We start from the raw sequence: 15,581 nt of genomic DNA on the forward strand, positions 1-15,581 counted from the left end.
ATGTCAGTTCTGCTGCTGGATGAGACAGCTGGAGACCTGCCTGTCAGAGACAGCAGCCCAAAGGCCTCGGTGATCACCGCTGTTCGAGGTCAGTACCACATCACGATGGCAACATTGGGAAATCCCTCTTCCTTCTTTAACCCAAGTCCAGGCCTCCTCCCCACCATCCCTCATCCTTCTAACCCCCGCAATCCTCTCCGCCCCTTCATGCTCCCCTGTCCCTGGGCTCACCCCAGTGACAGCCATACTCTAACTGCTTTCCTGGTGACTTCCTAGATGTGACAGCCATTGCTCGGCCCATCAAAGCCCGGGGGCAGCAAACACGGATGAGAGGTGAGCAAGGGGGCCACCCCAGACAAGCAGTGCGGGGTTCAGGTATGACAGCTTGGCACACAAAGGATTAGCTTCCATCGATACCAGCATCCTGTGTCACCACCACATCGTCAGAGGCAGTGGAGGAGAGACAGGGTAACCCCCCCAGCTCAGCTTTCTGCTGACAATAGGCAGCCCCAATCCAGAGACAGAGAGTCCATTTCCTTGAATTCTACTGGGGAAGTGCCTTTTAATGGGCCACCCCATCCTAGCTCCTGCAGTAGGCAAAAGACCCGACAGAGTTTCCTGGGACTTAGCTATCACTGTGCCCCTCTCTGGGGGGAGCACAGCCCATTCAGATAGACCAAATGCAGATTTGGGTCCATTCTGTGCTGTGGTTCTCCCAGCTCCAAATTTCACATTCCCTTTCACAAAGCCGCTCTCCTGTTCAGTTCCTCTCCACCCCACACTGCCCCCTTAACATAGCTTTTCAGAGTCAAAGCTGCCTTTCCCTCAGCTTAGGCTGACACTGTGCTTCCCAGTGCTTCCTCCTGTGACTGCTGCTGTGTGGGCCCCACACTTCTGGGTCTGGCTGGGGCGTACTGCAGCTTCATTTGGCCAGACTCCCAGCACAGTCCCCCAGTGGCGTCCAGAGGTGAGGCCTTTCTTTAAAACTGCAGTCTTTGCTTGCACACCCTCCAGCTTCTCATCTCTTCTCTAATGGGCTGGCTCTGCGGGAAGGTTTAACTGGCTCTTCCTCCAGCAGCAATCACAACTGCTCCCCAGTCTCAGAGTCCGAGAGATCTACGATCCTAGAGCTGGAGGGAACTGGAGAAGCCATCAAGTCCAGTCCCCTGCTTTCATGGCAGGATCGAGCACCATCTAGACCATCTCTTCCTTTACTCCAAGGCAGGCCAGGTCCTGCTCTCACTCTCTGACTTGTGTCAAAGCTCTGTCCCTAGCAGAGCTCTTGGATTCTGCATTGTGTTATAGGGTGCCCGTTCCTCTACTGGCCCACTAATTCCTGTCCTTTCTTCACAAAGGGTCTGTTCCCCTCGGTGCCGCTCCCATCTGTGAACTCAGGAGAGACACTAGGAGTCCTTGGTTCCAGCTCACTGTTCTGTGTCACTTACCCTTTCTGGCCATCAGACCCATGGGGCAGAATCTGTGCTGGCCCTTGGCCTCTCACTCTCTGACATTGGGCTTCCAGAATCGGGGGCATGGACACGGCAGCATGTGAGCCAGGTAAACCGGGCTGAGCTGGAGGACAGGTTCCTGCGTCTCCATGACGAAAATCTGGTGCTCAAGGAGTTTGCCTGCAAGCAGGAGGACAGAATCAAGAGGTACCAGCAGAGACCCCTGAAAGCCATCACCGCACCTCCCTCACCGCTGGGATCCCAGACTCCCAGAGACTGGGAGGGGCAGGAATTTCATAGGGAGTAAATGTGAGTATCTCAGGTCATTCTGGAAGTGGCCCAGGGATTAGCCCCATTCACTCCCTGCGAGTCTCCCTGGCAGCTGAGACTCACCCAGAAGCAGACATGGGCTCTGGGAAGCACCGAGAGTAGGTAAGACAGGGGGTGGCAGTGTGCGGGCACGGATAAGGCGGCTGTATTACATGGGCTTCCTCCCCAGGCTGGGCAGTAAGCTGCTGAGACTTACCCAGGAGCGCCAGCTGGGCACCAGGGCCAGATGCTCAGGCCAGAACCTGGAGCTAGAGGAATCACTGGAGAAGCTGCAGGAGAGAGTGTGGAACCTGGAGCGGCGCAATGAGGGGCTACGGAGCCAACTACTGTCCTACAGGCAGCAGCTGCAGCTACAGGATTGCAGGCGTCACTGGCCCTACAGCTATGTCCAAGCCCGTGTGGACACAGGGCTCCGGCGGGCCCACACCACTGGCGGGAGGGTACCTGAGAGACGTCACAGAGGTGAGGGGGTGGATCAGGGCTGAAGGGCCTTGGTCCTGGAGCAGTCCCCCTCCAAGAGCAGGCCTGGCTGCCCACGCATCCTCTCACTGTGGGGAAGGCTGGGAGCCCAGACGCTGTGTGAGCTGCAGGACCTCCTTCCTTTGAGAAACCCCTGGGGCAGCAGAAACTCTGACGAAGAGCCCAGGGGATGAGACATCCTGGCCTCTACGCAGGCCCTTTTCCAAATCTGCTTCTGTGTACTGGAGACAGCTCACATGTGAAATGAGCCTGCTGGCCTCAGCCCAGGCCCCAGGAGCCCTTTGTCCCTATAGGTGTAGCATCAGGAAGCTCTAAGAACTCTTTCTTCTGCTGCAGGGACGCAGGTGAGCAGTCCAGAGGCCAGACCTACGCACACAGCTCCTGCCAGATACACAGAGCATATCACAGAGCGAGTGCCAGCCGCCAGGGAGGGGCTCTGTGCCCCTCCCCCATCCTGCACCGCAGAAGGGGCAGCAGCCCCTGAATCAGAACCGTGAGTTTCTCCATAGCCCCTCTGCTCCCTCCGTCGCCTCTTCCCTCCCGGCTGTGGAGGCAGAGGAGCCACACTCCCACTGCCAGGGACTGCACTAAGGCCTAGGCAGGCACACCATCATGGACCTCCAGCCCTCAGGCAACCCACCCAGGCCTCTGTGTGGGTTTCCAGCTTCCTAGCCCCTCTTCCCCGGGGCGAGGAGTATTCCGAGAACCCCACCTTGCCAGATGCTCCTAGGTGAGCACTTCCTCCTCCAGCAGGCACTCCCAGTGCTCCTCGGAGACCCCTTGCTCCTGAATGGGCTGATCAGCTCCTGGCCTTCCCAGCCCCAGGCTGGGCCACAGGCAGGCAGGCAGGCAGGCAGGCAGGCCCTTCGCCAGCTAGGCCCGAGGTGGGCAGTGGGGAGGGCTAACATAGTACTAGTGACCAGAGCAAGGCTGCACGTGGCCCCTCAGTGCTTTGTCACCCTCCTGAGCCCTGCTGTCTGCTCTCCAACCTGCCTTCCACAACCCCTGCTCCCTCTGTGGTCAGTGCACTATCATGCTCTGCACCAGTGTCCTTTGATCCTCTTCCACGCTGCCCTCCAGGTCAGCGCCCCAGGTCCTCTTCTCCCCTTAGTCCCTACTCCCCACCCCCAACTCCCACAGGGTCAGTGCAGCATCACCCCCGCACATGTTCTGTGTGGAGGCCCCTATCTCCCGCAGATCCCACAGCCTTGTGCTGGCAGAGCTGGAGACTGAGTCCCAACACCTGGCCTGGGGACGAGAGATGGACCTCGAAGGGGCCCTGTCCCAGCACCAGCAGGCCCTGGAGCATCGGTACAGCACCCCTGCTGCTCTCAACGGCTGAGGGAGGCGTAGCCTGTGGGAATATGGGGTCTGTGCCTATATATCTTTGGCAGGAAAAGGGAGTGACTTCGATTGGCCGTGGGTAGAAGGGCAAATTCCCTATATTCAGGGAGGGAGAGGCCATGCCAGGCCTGCAGTGGACACAGGGACCATGCCAGGCCTGGGGGAGAGGCTGTGCCAGACCCAGGTTCCAGGCATAGGATGGATGGGATGTGGGTCCCTGCAGGGGTTGCTGTCCTGCTGAACTACCCCACTACTCCCCTTGTAGAGCTGCCATCCAGGGGAACGTGGAGCTGATCCGTCTGCAGCGGGTCCTAAGGGAGCAGAGCTGTGAGCTGGCTGTGACCAGAGGCCGATTCGCTGACCTGCAGGAGGTGCATTAGCCCCAGTCCTATGCCAGCAAGGGAGGAGGGGAGAGAAAGGCCCCAGTTCGCCTTCTCCTGTGGCCTTGCCTCTGCCATCCAGGGGTAGGAAGGCGAGACACCCCCCAGCACCCAGTCCCCTGTGTGTACCACCTGGGGAGAGAGACCCCACGGACCTTCTCACCCTGGGGGGATGAGTAGAGCTGAGAGATGCTCTCCCTTCAACGCACCCTGTGGGGAACTCCAGCCATCAGTCCTCGTGTCTGCCTCCGCTCCTCTGGTGCAGGAATGAGCATGCCTAGCGCTGGCCTCGGCTGGAGACAGTTCTGAAGCCACAGGGCGAGGCGAGACCTAAAGCAGCACCCGGCAAATACCAGTGCACATAGCAGCACTGATGGCAGCTGTTTTCTCTCCCCAGGCCTATGAGAGCCAGCTTGAGCAGGTAACTCCTGGTGTACGGGTGCTCCCTTGCCTACCTTGATGGGACCCGAAGAACAGGAGTGTGGGCCAGTGTGAACAGAGCACCCCACTGGGGCCCCTACCCACATGGCCCTGATGGGACCCACCTGCCACCCCCCAGGAAGGGACTGTCCATTGATACTGATGGGGCAAGAGCTCTCCTCCCACCTGAGACCTGCAGAGAGCACTGTGCTTTGGACGGGGGTGTTGGGGGGTGGAGCTGGGTACAGCCCTATGGAGACAACCCCTACCCACTTGCCCCTGGCTTCTCCTACTCAGTTCCAGCTGCCCCTGCCCTGGCAGCCCTATAGCAGAGAGAAGGAAGAGTCCCCCAATGTCTTCCTTTCTTCCCACCCACACCAGAACCAGGAGACTGCGAGAAACACCAGCAAGGCCCTGCTAGCCCAAGTGGAGCAGCTCACCACACAGCTGAAGGGAGAGATGCAGAAAGTGACGGCTTTGGAGAGCAAGGTGCAGAGCATCTCATCTCTGCAGGGGGCACTGGAGGAGGTAAGGAGCCCTGTCCAGCTGTTCCATGCCCTGGGGGCCCCCCTTTTCCCTGGTCAGAGGCTGGTTTTCCTGGTGTGAGTCCATTTCTAACCCCAGAGAAGAGCCTGGCACACAGCTAGGAGTGAGGTCTGGGAGCTGATCTCTTGTCAGTTTCAGGAGAGAATCCAGCACCTGGAGAAGGAGCGAGACCTCCTGAAGGAGGATTATGATAAATTGCTGGCAAGGTAAGCCCCTGAGAGTCCCAGCCCCATGCAGATGGTGCCCAGAATCACATGAGCCTGAGTCCGCGAGACATCCAGTGTTTCCTGTAAGCCAGGGGTCAGCAACCCTTCCAGGGCAAAGTGCTGAAATTTGAGCTTTTGACCTCTATGTACGGTCAGAGTGCCAGTGACACTTTCTAAAGTCACCAATAATCCTACTTACAACAGCTTCATTAATAAATAAATTAAGATGCAGAGCCTTACCATTAGTGCACGAAAATCAGCTTGCATGCCAGTCTCGGCACCTGTGCTGGCAGTTGTGAACCCCTGCACTAGAGGATGACACGGTCTCACACACTAAGCACATTACACACCCCAGGGTGCCAATCAGCAGCCATGTTCCCCGAAAGCTGAGCACGTGGGCAGCTGCCCTGCAGAGATCCCAGTGCCACCCAGCTGATGAGCAGAGCGCCCCCAGCTGGCAGGCAGCCTGTGTTTGTACTGGTGGTGCACGTCTTGGTGCACATAAAATTTATTCTGGCCCTGGATATAAAAAATTAGAGGGAACAGTCACCTGCACAGTGGGGCCTGACACCTGCGCCACACAGGACTATGCAGGGACTGTTGTCAGAGGCCCACAGCCAGTCCCGGGTCTGCCAGCAGTCACACGCACACTTACCCAGCACTGACAAGGTGCTCCATAGCACTCAGAGCATTTCACCAACAGCAGCTGCTCCAGCACATGCTATTACCTCCTGCACATACACCCCGCTCTGCAAAGGCCCTCCCATGGGTCCCATCACATGCAGGAAACACACTGCATTGGCCGCCGTTCATATGCTCCCTTCCATCTCATGGGAGGGGGACCACGGCTGAGCAGAAACCTCCCACCCTGCTGGGTAAGAGAAACCTGAGCAAAAACCACCAATGAGTGAGAGGAATTCAGCAGTCCCTCTCCTACCTCACTGGCTGCTAGGGCCCTCTGTACCAGGGCTGGCAAGTCCGAGTTATTCATCTCTTGGCAAAAGAGGAGGCGACACTTTCAAAGTCACAGTGATCAGATTGAAGGCCACACAGGTGGAGGTCCTGTGTGGGGAAACCAGTGAGACCCTGGTGCAAGGCAGCAGGGAATTGCCCCCCTGCTCTGTGCACATGGGACACACCCATAGAAGTTCCCACCCCTCAGCCCTCCACGCAAGCCCCAGACAGAGTCCCTTCCCCAACCACTCAGTCCCCCCAGCTTGACACCCACCCTCTGTGCATGGCTTCAGAGGGCACACGCAGCCCTCCAGGCAAGCCCCAGATTGATCCTTTCCCCCATAGTGCAGCCCCCCCACACTGTGCCCCCACATCTCCTCAGCCCTCCAGGCAAGCCCCGATCAAGCCCTTCCCCCCAGTCACCCAGCGCCCCCCCACAGAGCAGCCCCCTTTTTCAGGGCAGCTCCAGCTGGAGCCCCTAGCTATACCCCGCCCTCACAGCCTTCCAATCAGGGCTCACAGGGAGCCGGCTGCCCAGGCCAGACATGGTGCCAAGGGAGCACCCATGTGACTTTGGGGGCTTCCTCTCCCCTGCAATATGTCCAGCTATCTCTGTGGCAACCAGCCACCAGCCACCAGCCCCCAGCCCCCCCACACCCCTCCCCCAGCTTAAAGGGACTGGGCAGCTGGGAGTGGGTGTACCAGCTCAGGGCCTGGTGGCAGCGCAGGGAGAACCTGCAGGGTGAAGTCTGGAGGTGACCCCCAGTGGGGGTTGCTGTGCGGTGCGGGCGGGAAGCTGGGCATGGGCAGGTGAGGGAGACACTTGGGGGCCCAGCATTGTAGCCCTGCAAACAATCCCTCTGATTCCATCTCAGCCCCAGCACATACAGCAGCTGAGCCGGATACCTGACAAACTTCAGAGCAGAGTGTCCTGCCCTTCCGTTTCCCCAGTTAAGTCGAGCCTCCCAATCGCTGTCAGCTTCAACTGGCCTCCTTAAGGGCAGGGCACAGGTCTTATCTGGCTCTCCTGCAAAAACAATCACTGGCCTCTGTAAGACAACGAAGCGCGGTGGGGCGTGAATTAGATGAGCTCCTTTGAAGAGACTGAGATGCCGGCTCCTCTCCCACGGCCCCATATTGAGTCCCGGGGAGAAATGCGGCTCCTGATGATCTCCCGGAGCACCGACCCCCTCGCGCCTTCACGCATTGCAACAGCCACCTGAGGCTCTTGCCTGCGACTCTCCTGCGCGAGCGCTGCAAAACGTGTACCTCTGGTTAACAGCAGCGGAGCCAATGCAGCAGCGGAGGGCTAGTCCCGGCGCGGAGGGGCGAGCGCCGCACGCTCCCAGCCGCTTGACACAAGGAAGGGCGGGGCTGAGCTCAAGGCTGCGTGGTGGAAGGAGGGGTGGGGCTGAGCTCACGGCTGGGTGCCGGTGCAAAGCAGCTGGCGTGCCGCTCTTGGCACGCGTGCCAGGGTTGCTAGTCCCTGCTCTAAACTGAGCGTATGGGCAGTCCCCGCCCTCCCCCCGGAGAAATTCAGATGCTGCCCAGCTGATTAGCAGAGTGCACACGGCACCCACAGCCGGCAGCCTGTGTTTCTGTTGGTGAGGCACATGTTTTGGTGCCCCTAACAATATATATTCTGCCCCAGCTGGAAAGAGTTAGGACACCAGACTTGTCACAACCGGGGCTTCGGTCACACCAGCTCTGTCTGACATCTGCTTAGTCCCAGCCTGGGCTGCATGCAGAACTGGTCAGCTGGGGATTGAGGCTCTGGCCTGCAGGGCAAAGGGCTGGACCAGACCCAGAGTCTGTCAGAAGCAAGTGACTGACCCCCCAAAGGGCTGACCCTGAAGGATGGGGGTTGGGGGGGGGTGTTAACACGTGCAACAAGTCTGTGATACAGTGTGTGCGGGGGGGGGGGGGGATAGTGCTGTAGGGACACCCCCTCATCCTGTCTGCCGTGACTGGGGGTGGGGGGTCTGTCAGTGCCATAGGGACACTGCCTCATCCTCAGTCTGCCATGACTCGGGGGGGGGGGGGCGGGCGGGTGTAGGGGCTGGCAGAGAACGGCCCCAGCCACACAGAAGCACTGTATGTGCTGGAGCACCCTGAGGTGGATTTGTGGGGCCATGCACACTGTAGCCTTGCCCCTCTTGCTGCAGCAGGCTGATCTGTGAGCATCGGCAGGGAGACATCTCCAGGCTAGAGGCCCAGCTGAGTATAGCACAGGCAGAGAAGCAGCAGCTGGTGGAGGAGCTAGTGCGGGAGAGAGGTAAGGGGGCGATGCTGTCAGAGCAGTGTGTGTGGGGGGCGGTGGTCAGTACCAGCATGCAGGATGCAGGAAAGACAGCCGATGGGGGGGGGGGGGGGCTGGTCACATGACAGCAGTGGGGGGGGGGTGTATGTAACATGTGACATGACACAGGAGGGAGGCAGGAATCCTTGGTGTGTGACCGCGAGCCAGCTGAGAGCAGGGTGTATCCCTGTCACATAAGGCCAGGGTCTGCTCCGGAGCACAACCTGCACAGTGTCCTGGGCTGAGCCCCTTCCCATGCTCCATCTGTTCCCAGCCAGGAGTCAGGAACTGCAGCAGGAAGTAGCGAGGCACACTACCCTGGCAAACCAACCTCCAGTGCAGACACCTGAGCCAGCCCTGTCCCAGGTGGGTATGAGCCAGGGAGGAGCTAAGCGCGGCTGGGCTCCCCAGGGCCCTCTGTGAGGTGGCACAGCTGTCCCAGCCCCTAGCAGCACTTGGCAGGTGATGGGCATAGAAGGGGGCCTGTATGGGAATTGGTTAGAAGTGGGGCTGATGCCTGTGTGGGGGAGTCAGGGCTGGGCTGGTGACATCCATCATGGCAAATGCAGGGAAGTCAAGCCTGGGAGGGGCTGGGCTGGTCCCCCTCAGCCCTGATGGCCAGTACAGGAAGGGGAAGGTGCGGGGAGGGGGGCAGGCTGGTCTAATCCCACACACCATGGCAAGCACAGGGAAGTAGAGTGGGCTGGACTGGTCCTGCTTGTCATGGCAAGTGCAATGCCCCAGGTCTGGGACACTGACTGCTGTGCACTATGTGGGGGAGAGATAGAGGTGTGGAAGGCTGGGTTGTTCCTCTCCACTGAGTGCTAAGACCTGTGCTGAGAAGACAGGGAAGCTGTCTGTCCCTTGGCCCAGTGAGTGCCGGTGCTACATACTGGGGAGGCACAGCCCTGGGGATGGTGGTGTGCCTCCCTCCTTCAGCAGAGCTGCATGACTCTGCTCCGCATTGGCCCATTTCCCTACAGCTGCCCACTGAGCCAGAGCTGGAGCCGGAGCCGGAGCCGGAGGAGCTGTCCAGCCAGGGGAGCCTGAGACGGAGACTCCATGAGGTAGAAGCTGCCCATGCTGACACCATCCTGGAGCTGGAGAAAACGCGGGACATGCTGATTCTGCAGCACCGCATCAACCGGGATTATCAGGTAGGCAGGTGCTGTGTCAGGTTGAGCTGGAGGGGGGTGGGGAGCTACAAGCAGATGGGATGGTGTTAGTGGGTGAGACCTCAGGCATGCTGAGCTATGGGTGGGGAAGTTCCAGGTGGTGGGGTGGGACTGAAGTGGACTGAGCAATGGAGAAGCTCCAGGCTGGTGGGAAGGGGCGGGGGGAACATGACACGAACGATGGTGACTGAGGCAGGCTGACTGGGAAGGCGCTCCAGGTGAGCAGGGCTGTGGGAGGAGCAGTAGGCAGACAGGATGGTTTTGTGGGTGGGGGTGAGGCAGGCTGAGTTGTGGGAGGCACGCCATGATGCGCCTGGGGTGGGTGCTGTGTCAGGCTGAGCTGCAGGAGGGGCGCCAGGTGTACATCACTGACTCATGCTGTGTCAGGCGGAGCTGGAAGGTGTGATGGCACAGGCAGAGCATGAGAAGAGGGGCCATGAGGAAAAACAGGCGAAAATGGCACAGCTCCTGGATCTTCGCAGCACCCGCATCCACCAGCTGGAGAGTAAGCTGGCTCCCCACCCCTCATGCCCTGTCTGCCTCATGCCCACGGAACTGCTTGGAGGGCGCTCTGGTCCCACACTGGAATGGGCTCACTGCACAGCACCGGGGTCAGCCGGTGGCTAAGCTAGGTTTGTGGGGCCAGACCCTCCTGGAAAGGGCGGGGAGCTGAGGGAGGGGGGCTGCAGCTGGCTATGCCTGGGGAGATGCAGGGGACATGCCCACCCTCACAGGCTGCCATCTCCTGTCCCAGAGCAGCTGAAGGATGTGGCCTATGGGACATGGTCACGTCCACACATGCTGACAGAGGGCACCATGGCCGTGGAGGAAGAGGCAGTGCCCCAGCTGGAGCATGGCGAAAACCTGTTTGAGCTGCACATTGCAGGGGCAGTGCTGTCACGGGAGGCCCTGCAGCTGCTGGGGGCAGCCCAGCCTGTCACCTTCTGCACCTACGCCTTCTACGACTTTGAGACACACTGCACCCCGGTGGTGCGCGGCACCCGGCCTCGCTACGGCTTCACCTCTCAGTACGTGGTACGGGCTGAGCCCCTCTTCCTGCAGTACCTGCAGGGAGCCGCCACACGACTTGACCTGCACCTGGCCATGGCCACTGACCACAGCACGCTGGCTTCCTGTTGGCTGCACTTCAGGGAGGTTCTTGGGAGCAGGGAACGCGTGCATGCCACAGCAATGCTGCATGGTAAGTGCTCGCCCATGGTGCTGGGCTGGGCTGCCTCTGCCTGGGCGTGCTCTCAGTGCAGCCACCTGGCTGCAACATGGCCCAGCTCAGCTGGATGGCACAGGCCCCAGGATTGTATTAGTCCTGCTGGTCCCCTCATTGGGAGGCCTTGTGGCCCAGTCACTGTCACAGCTCAGCTGTGGGAAATTATGGCCTGGTGGGAGTTTAGGACAAATCTAATTTGCATGTCACTGTGGCCTTTGTATCCTGCTCCCCACTGCCCTGACCCTGCTGTGCACACTGCAAGGCCTCGTCCACTTCACTCCATTCCCTGCTGTCCCCTCAGGTCCGAGCGGCACAGACTGCGGGATGCTGGAGTACTGGGCGAGGCTGCACCTGCCCATGGAGCACACCATGTGGCTACACTACAAGCACACCAAGGCCTTGAGCTCCTTGTCAGTTTGCAGTCCCCAGACCAGAGGAGCCCAGCAGAGCAGGCAGCAGGCCCAGGAGTGGGTGAGCACACAGGGAAGGACTGTCAGTAGCTCTCACATGCTGCAAGAAAGGCACCCCAGGAAGGGGCCACGCCCACGGTTTGGGATCCCTGTAGTGATGTATGCCCCCCACCCCTGCATCCCCACATGGGACTCCCCCCAGCAGCGCTCACAGCCACAGGGTTACAGTGGGCTACATTCTCCACGCTAGGAACTCTGGCACCCATCAGAGCAGGCGCCCTGCAGGGATGCCTCAAGCACTCCCTCCGTGTGGCACAGCCGTGAGCCCTATAGGCTGCAGTCAGGGCCCTCTGCCTCCCAGTTCCCAGCTGTCCTTTGTCTCCCCATCCAGGTTCCAGATCCTGAGCAGCTGTGGCATGAGCTGCAGGTGCAGATTGGGGGCTGTACAGGCCTGCGGGCTCACAGGCTCAGCACCCCCCCCAGCTCCTATGCCATATACCGCTTCTTTACCTTCCCTGACCACGACACGCCCATCATCCCCTGCAGCAGCGACCCATGCTTTGGAGACCTCTGCACCTTCCGCCTGCACCCTACGGCTGAGCTCGAGCGCTACCTGAGGCTGGAGAACCTCTGTGTGTACATCTTTGATGATGAGGACCTACAGCCTGGGCGTTTCCTGGGGAAAGCCCAGATCCCCCTGCTACCTCTGGCACGTGGACACAATATCACAGGTGAAAGTCATGCCTGGACCCGCGCCCCCCGCCACCAGCCTCTGTGCTTGGTGCCCACAGCACTGCCCCTCATGTCTCCCTATCTTTGCTCCCCAGGGGACTTTGTCCTCACGGACTCAGCAGGGCAGCCCAATGGCTCCATCAGCCTCAGCCTGGTGTGGAAGCAGCGGTGCTTGCCCCTGGGGGCCACCCTGCAGCAGACAACCTCGGCCAGGGAACACCAGCGTGCCAGCCCCTTGGAGCAGCTCATTGAGAAGGAAAGGGCTGTGCTTCAGAGCCAGGTACAGCCCATCCCACAGCTGTCCCACTCCAGCCTCCCAGCGAGGAGCAGGCTCCAGTAGGTTAGAGCAGTCGGGGGCGGGGGGCAGCCGTTAGGACTTCTGCCTGCACCAGCTCTTTCGTGGGCCTGCTGCTGCTACCCCTGCAGTACAGGAAGCAGGCAAGTAGGAATGGGGAGAAGCAGCTAGGCTGGAGTGGGAGGCACACAGCATTCAGCGTGACAGCTGTTCTCACACTTGCTCAGACCTTGCTGGCACCCAGCACCTCCCCTGGGCAGTACACAGGCCTGAGGAAGAAGTTCCACATCTCGGTGGCCAAAATAGATGGCTGCAGGGGGAAGCGACGCAGGCGGCGCAGAGGAGGCAGCAGTCAGATTTGCCTCACTCCACCACCAGCAGCTGATGACTACAACCCAGAACACAGTGAGGTGGTTCCCACAGGAGCCACAGAGGTGAGAGCTGGGGAGAGGGAGCAGGCTTCCAAGTGCCCTTCGCCATGCTCACCCCATGCCAGGAGGGGCTGCCACTTCTTGGGCATGGTGTGGGCAAGGGCCAGATACCAGAGGAGTGGGTTTGAGTAACACAGGGGCTGTTCAAAACTGTCTGGCTTCCAGGTTTGCTCCACAAGCTGCCTTTTCCCTGCCCTGCTCCACAGCACCCACTGGGGCCTTATCAAGGGTGCGTGTGGCAGCGAGCTGCTCCCTGAGTTGCATGGGGTTTGTGTCTGTGCAGGAGACACCAGAGGGGACGGTGGCCCAGGTGGTTGAGCAAGAAGCAGGATGCCCAGCTGAGGATGCTGAATCCCTGCATCAAGCCCAGTCCTTGAAGCCCAGATCCCTTGTATTGGACACAGGCTCTGCTCCCAAGAACACAGGTACCAGCACCTGCCTACCACAGGGCACCCAGTGGTCAGTGCCAAGTGGCCAGGCTAGCCCAGGGTCTCCCTCAGCCTTCCTGCTTTGCCCGAGCTGACTGAAGGTCCTGCTCACCTGGCCCAAGATGGAACCACAGAGGGGGATCTAGCAGAGGAGGGCACTGCTGTCTGGCTATCCGTGACAGGGCAATCTGGCGACATGGCCATCCTGCTGCCAAGTAGGGTTCCTCTACGACCCAACTTGGGCATCCCTGACAGCTTTCATTGCACAGCCGCAGAGCTATCTGCAGACATTGCCTTTGCTGCCCTGGGTAGGGGTGGGCAGGGTTCATTTTAACTCCCCAGTTCTTAACCAGCACTCTCCCCTACCAGCCTGCGAGTCCGCACTGGAGAGCAGCAGCGACACACAGACCACAGATAGCGATGAGATCGTTGTGGGGACATGCCTGGGGAGCCCTCTGAAGGTGGTAATGCCCCATTTCTCCCCCCAGCCAAGGGAGGAGCAGGTGCACAGGCCCACAGTGGGGCCAGTGGAGGGGGGAGGGGGCAAAGCCAGGGAGGGGGCAGCTACAGCTTGCAGGGATGGTGCTGAGTCTCAGAAACCTATGCTGAGTCAAGTGGGGTGGGTGAGGACTGAACAGAACTTGGCTCAGGCAGCCTCCTCCTCCATCCACCCCCCAAAGGGCTTGGAGTCTAATTCCTTCCTTCAGGTGCTGACTTACTCACGCATCATCCGGTCAGGGCATGCAGGGGATCCGCATTGAGATCATCTCACTGAGTCTGCACCCTGAGGCAGAGGTCATGGCCAATGAGCACATCCAGCAGCTATATGTGGAGTTCCATTTCCCAGGGGTGCCCCTAGCTGAGACGGAGACACCCCTGTCCCTGCGCAAGCCCCAGGGTGGTGAGGAGATCTACTTCCACTTCAACAAGGGTGAGCTGGTGGACAGGCAAGTTATGACCCCTGTCCTGAGCAGGAGGCAGCTCATTCCTCAGGGGCAGGGGGGTGGGACAGCCCATGGCTAGCAATGCAGCAGATCACACTGGGCCCACAACAGTACCCCTCCCTGGGGATCAGCCCCCACCCTCCCAGTCAATGCAGGCTGGCAAAGGCCCCCAGCTCCTGCCCCATGGGGGCATGGTCTGGGCCTGTGCCAGGACACACCCTCTTCACAGAGAATACATGGTAGCTGGGCAACACCCAGAAACCTGCTACTGGGTTGACATCTCACTAGCTAATGGTGCTATGCTCACTCCAGTCTGCAGCAAACACCCCAAACCCTGCCCTTGGGGTTGCTGCTTAACAACCTTATTCCCCCCAGTGATCCCTTTGGACAGAGAGGCAGCAAGCAGCCAGTGGGAATGCCTCTTCTCCATGCTGCAGACAGAGGCTGCTGGGCAGAGCTGGTAAGTCCTTGGGGCTGATGCTCTCCAGTGCATACTCCAGCTGCACCCCACCCTGTACAGGCTTATCACCCCAGCTGAGATGTGACCAACATCCAGGCTGAGTTTCTCTGTCTCCTGCCCCCTTCCTGGGGGCCAGCCTTCACCAGACTCATAATGCCCACCTGTCAGTGTGCATCTCCTGGCAGCTCAAGACAAGGTGCTGGCAGGGCTGGCCTGGCCCTGAGCTCCTGGGGGAGTTCGTTTCATGCAGGCCCAGACTGCTCATCTCCCAGCTCCTCCAGTTCGAGCACAGGAGCGTCACATCAAGTTCAGCCCTGAGCTCCAGATTCTTAGATTCCCTGGGCCCAGGCCCCTGACAACATTAGAGCTCATGGCTGTTCTGGGGGGAGGCAGCCCAGGAGCCAGACACACTGTGCCCTGCTGCAGGCTGCAGTTTGTGGTGGTGAGCGAGCCCCCACCTGGGACTGGAGGCGAGTGCAAGGAGGTAGGCTTTGCCTATGTCGACCTGCGGGAGATCCTGCTGACAGGCAGCAACTTGCTGGAGCATGACCTTGAGGGTGAGTGCATGGGAGGTGATGGGAAGGAGCCAGCAGCACCTAAAGGAGCTCTGTCTTCACAGTTCCCCTGCTGCCAGCTGCATGAAAGAGGGCCAAGTGGGGAGGCAAAGGCTGACCACTGAGCTAGTATCCATACTTGGGAGCTGCAGCAGTGCAAGTCCCAGCCCTTTACAGGGCAATGTCCTATGCCAGGCCCAGCCAGAGAATGGCCCTGGAGAGAAACCAGCCTCCCTCAACCTCTGCTCTTCCCCACTCCCTGTAGTTATCAGCACTCAGGACAACTCTGTCATCGGACAGCTGAAGGTCTCTGTGGAAGCAGCTGCTGCTCTCTCCGCCATTTACTGGGAGGGGACACGAAAGGCTGAAGAGGTGGAATGAGGGACCTGCCAGCCCCCAGCAGGCCTGCAAGGTCCTTGGAATCATAAGATTCAAATGGTGGATTGAGCTCCATCCCTTTTCCCTCTAATCTTTTCCATCCATGTGCAGAATAAATGTTTGTATGCTCGCCAAGGCATGT

At 59.7% G+C, this 15,581-nt stretch overlaps 1 protein-coding gene across 1 annotated transcript; it reads left to right on the top strand.

Moving 5' to 3' along the window:
• On the top strand, positions 1–15,504 carry RPGRIP1 (RPGR interacting protein 1). Its single transcript, XM_074982178.1, has 26 exons — positions 1–88; positions 277–333; positions 1,523–1,655; positions 1,948–2,240; positions 2,595–2,667; positions 2,923–2,988; positions 3,456–3,569; positions 3,868–3,973; positions 4,380–4,403; positions 4,700–4,930; positions 5,081–5,154; positions 8,274–8,383; positions 8,682–8,773; positions 9,391–9,564; positions 9,970–10,087; positions 10,337–10,783; positions 11,109–11,278; positions 11,609–11,948; positions 12,045–12,229; positions 12,472–12,678; positions 12,959–13,100; positions 13,473–13,564; positions 13,842–14,034; positions 14,423–14,507; positions 14,934–15,064; positions 15,327–15,504. Exons 1-26 carry the CDS (start codon positions 1–3, stop codon positions 15,440–15,442), a joined length of 3,861 nt encoding a protein of 1,286 aa, XP_074838279.1. The 3' UTR covers positions 15,443–15,504.
• Positions 15,505–15,581: the final 77 nt, after the last annotated feature.

Source organism: Carettochelys insculpta, chromosome 32 (genome assembly GCF_033958435.1).
Source record: "Carettochelys insculpta isolate YL-2023 chromosome 32, ASM3395843v1, whole genome shotgun sequence".
In the NCBI taxonomy this organism is placed as follows: domain Eukaryota; kingdom Metazoa; phylum Chordata; order Testudines; family Carettochelyidae; genus Carettochelys; species Carettochelys insculpta.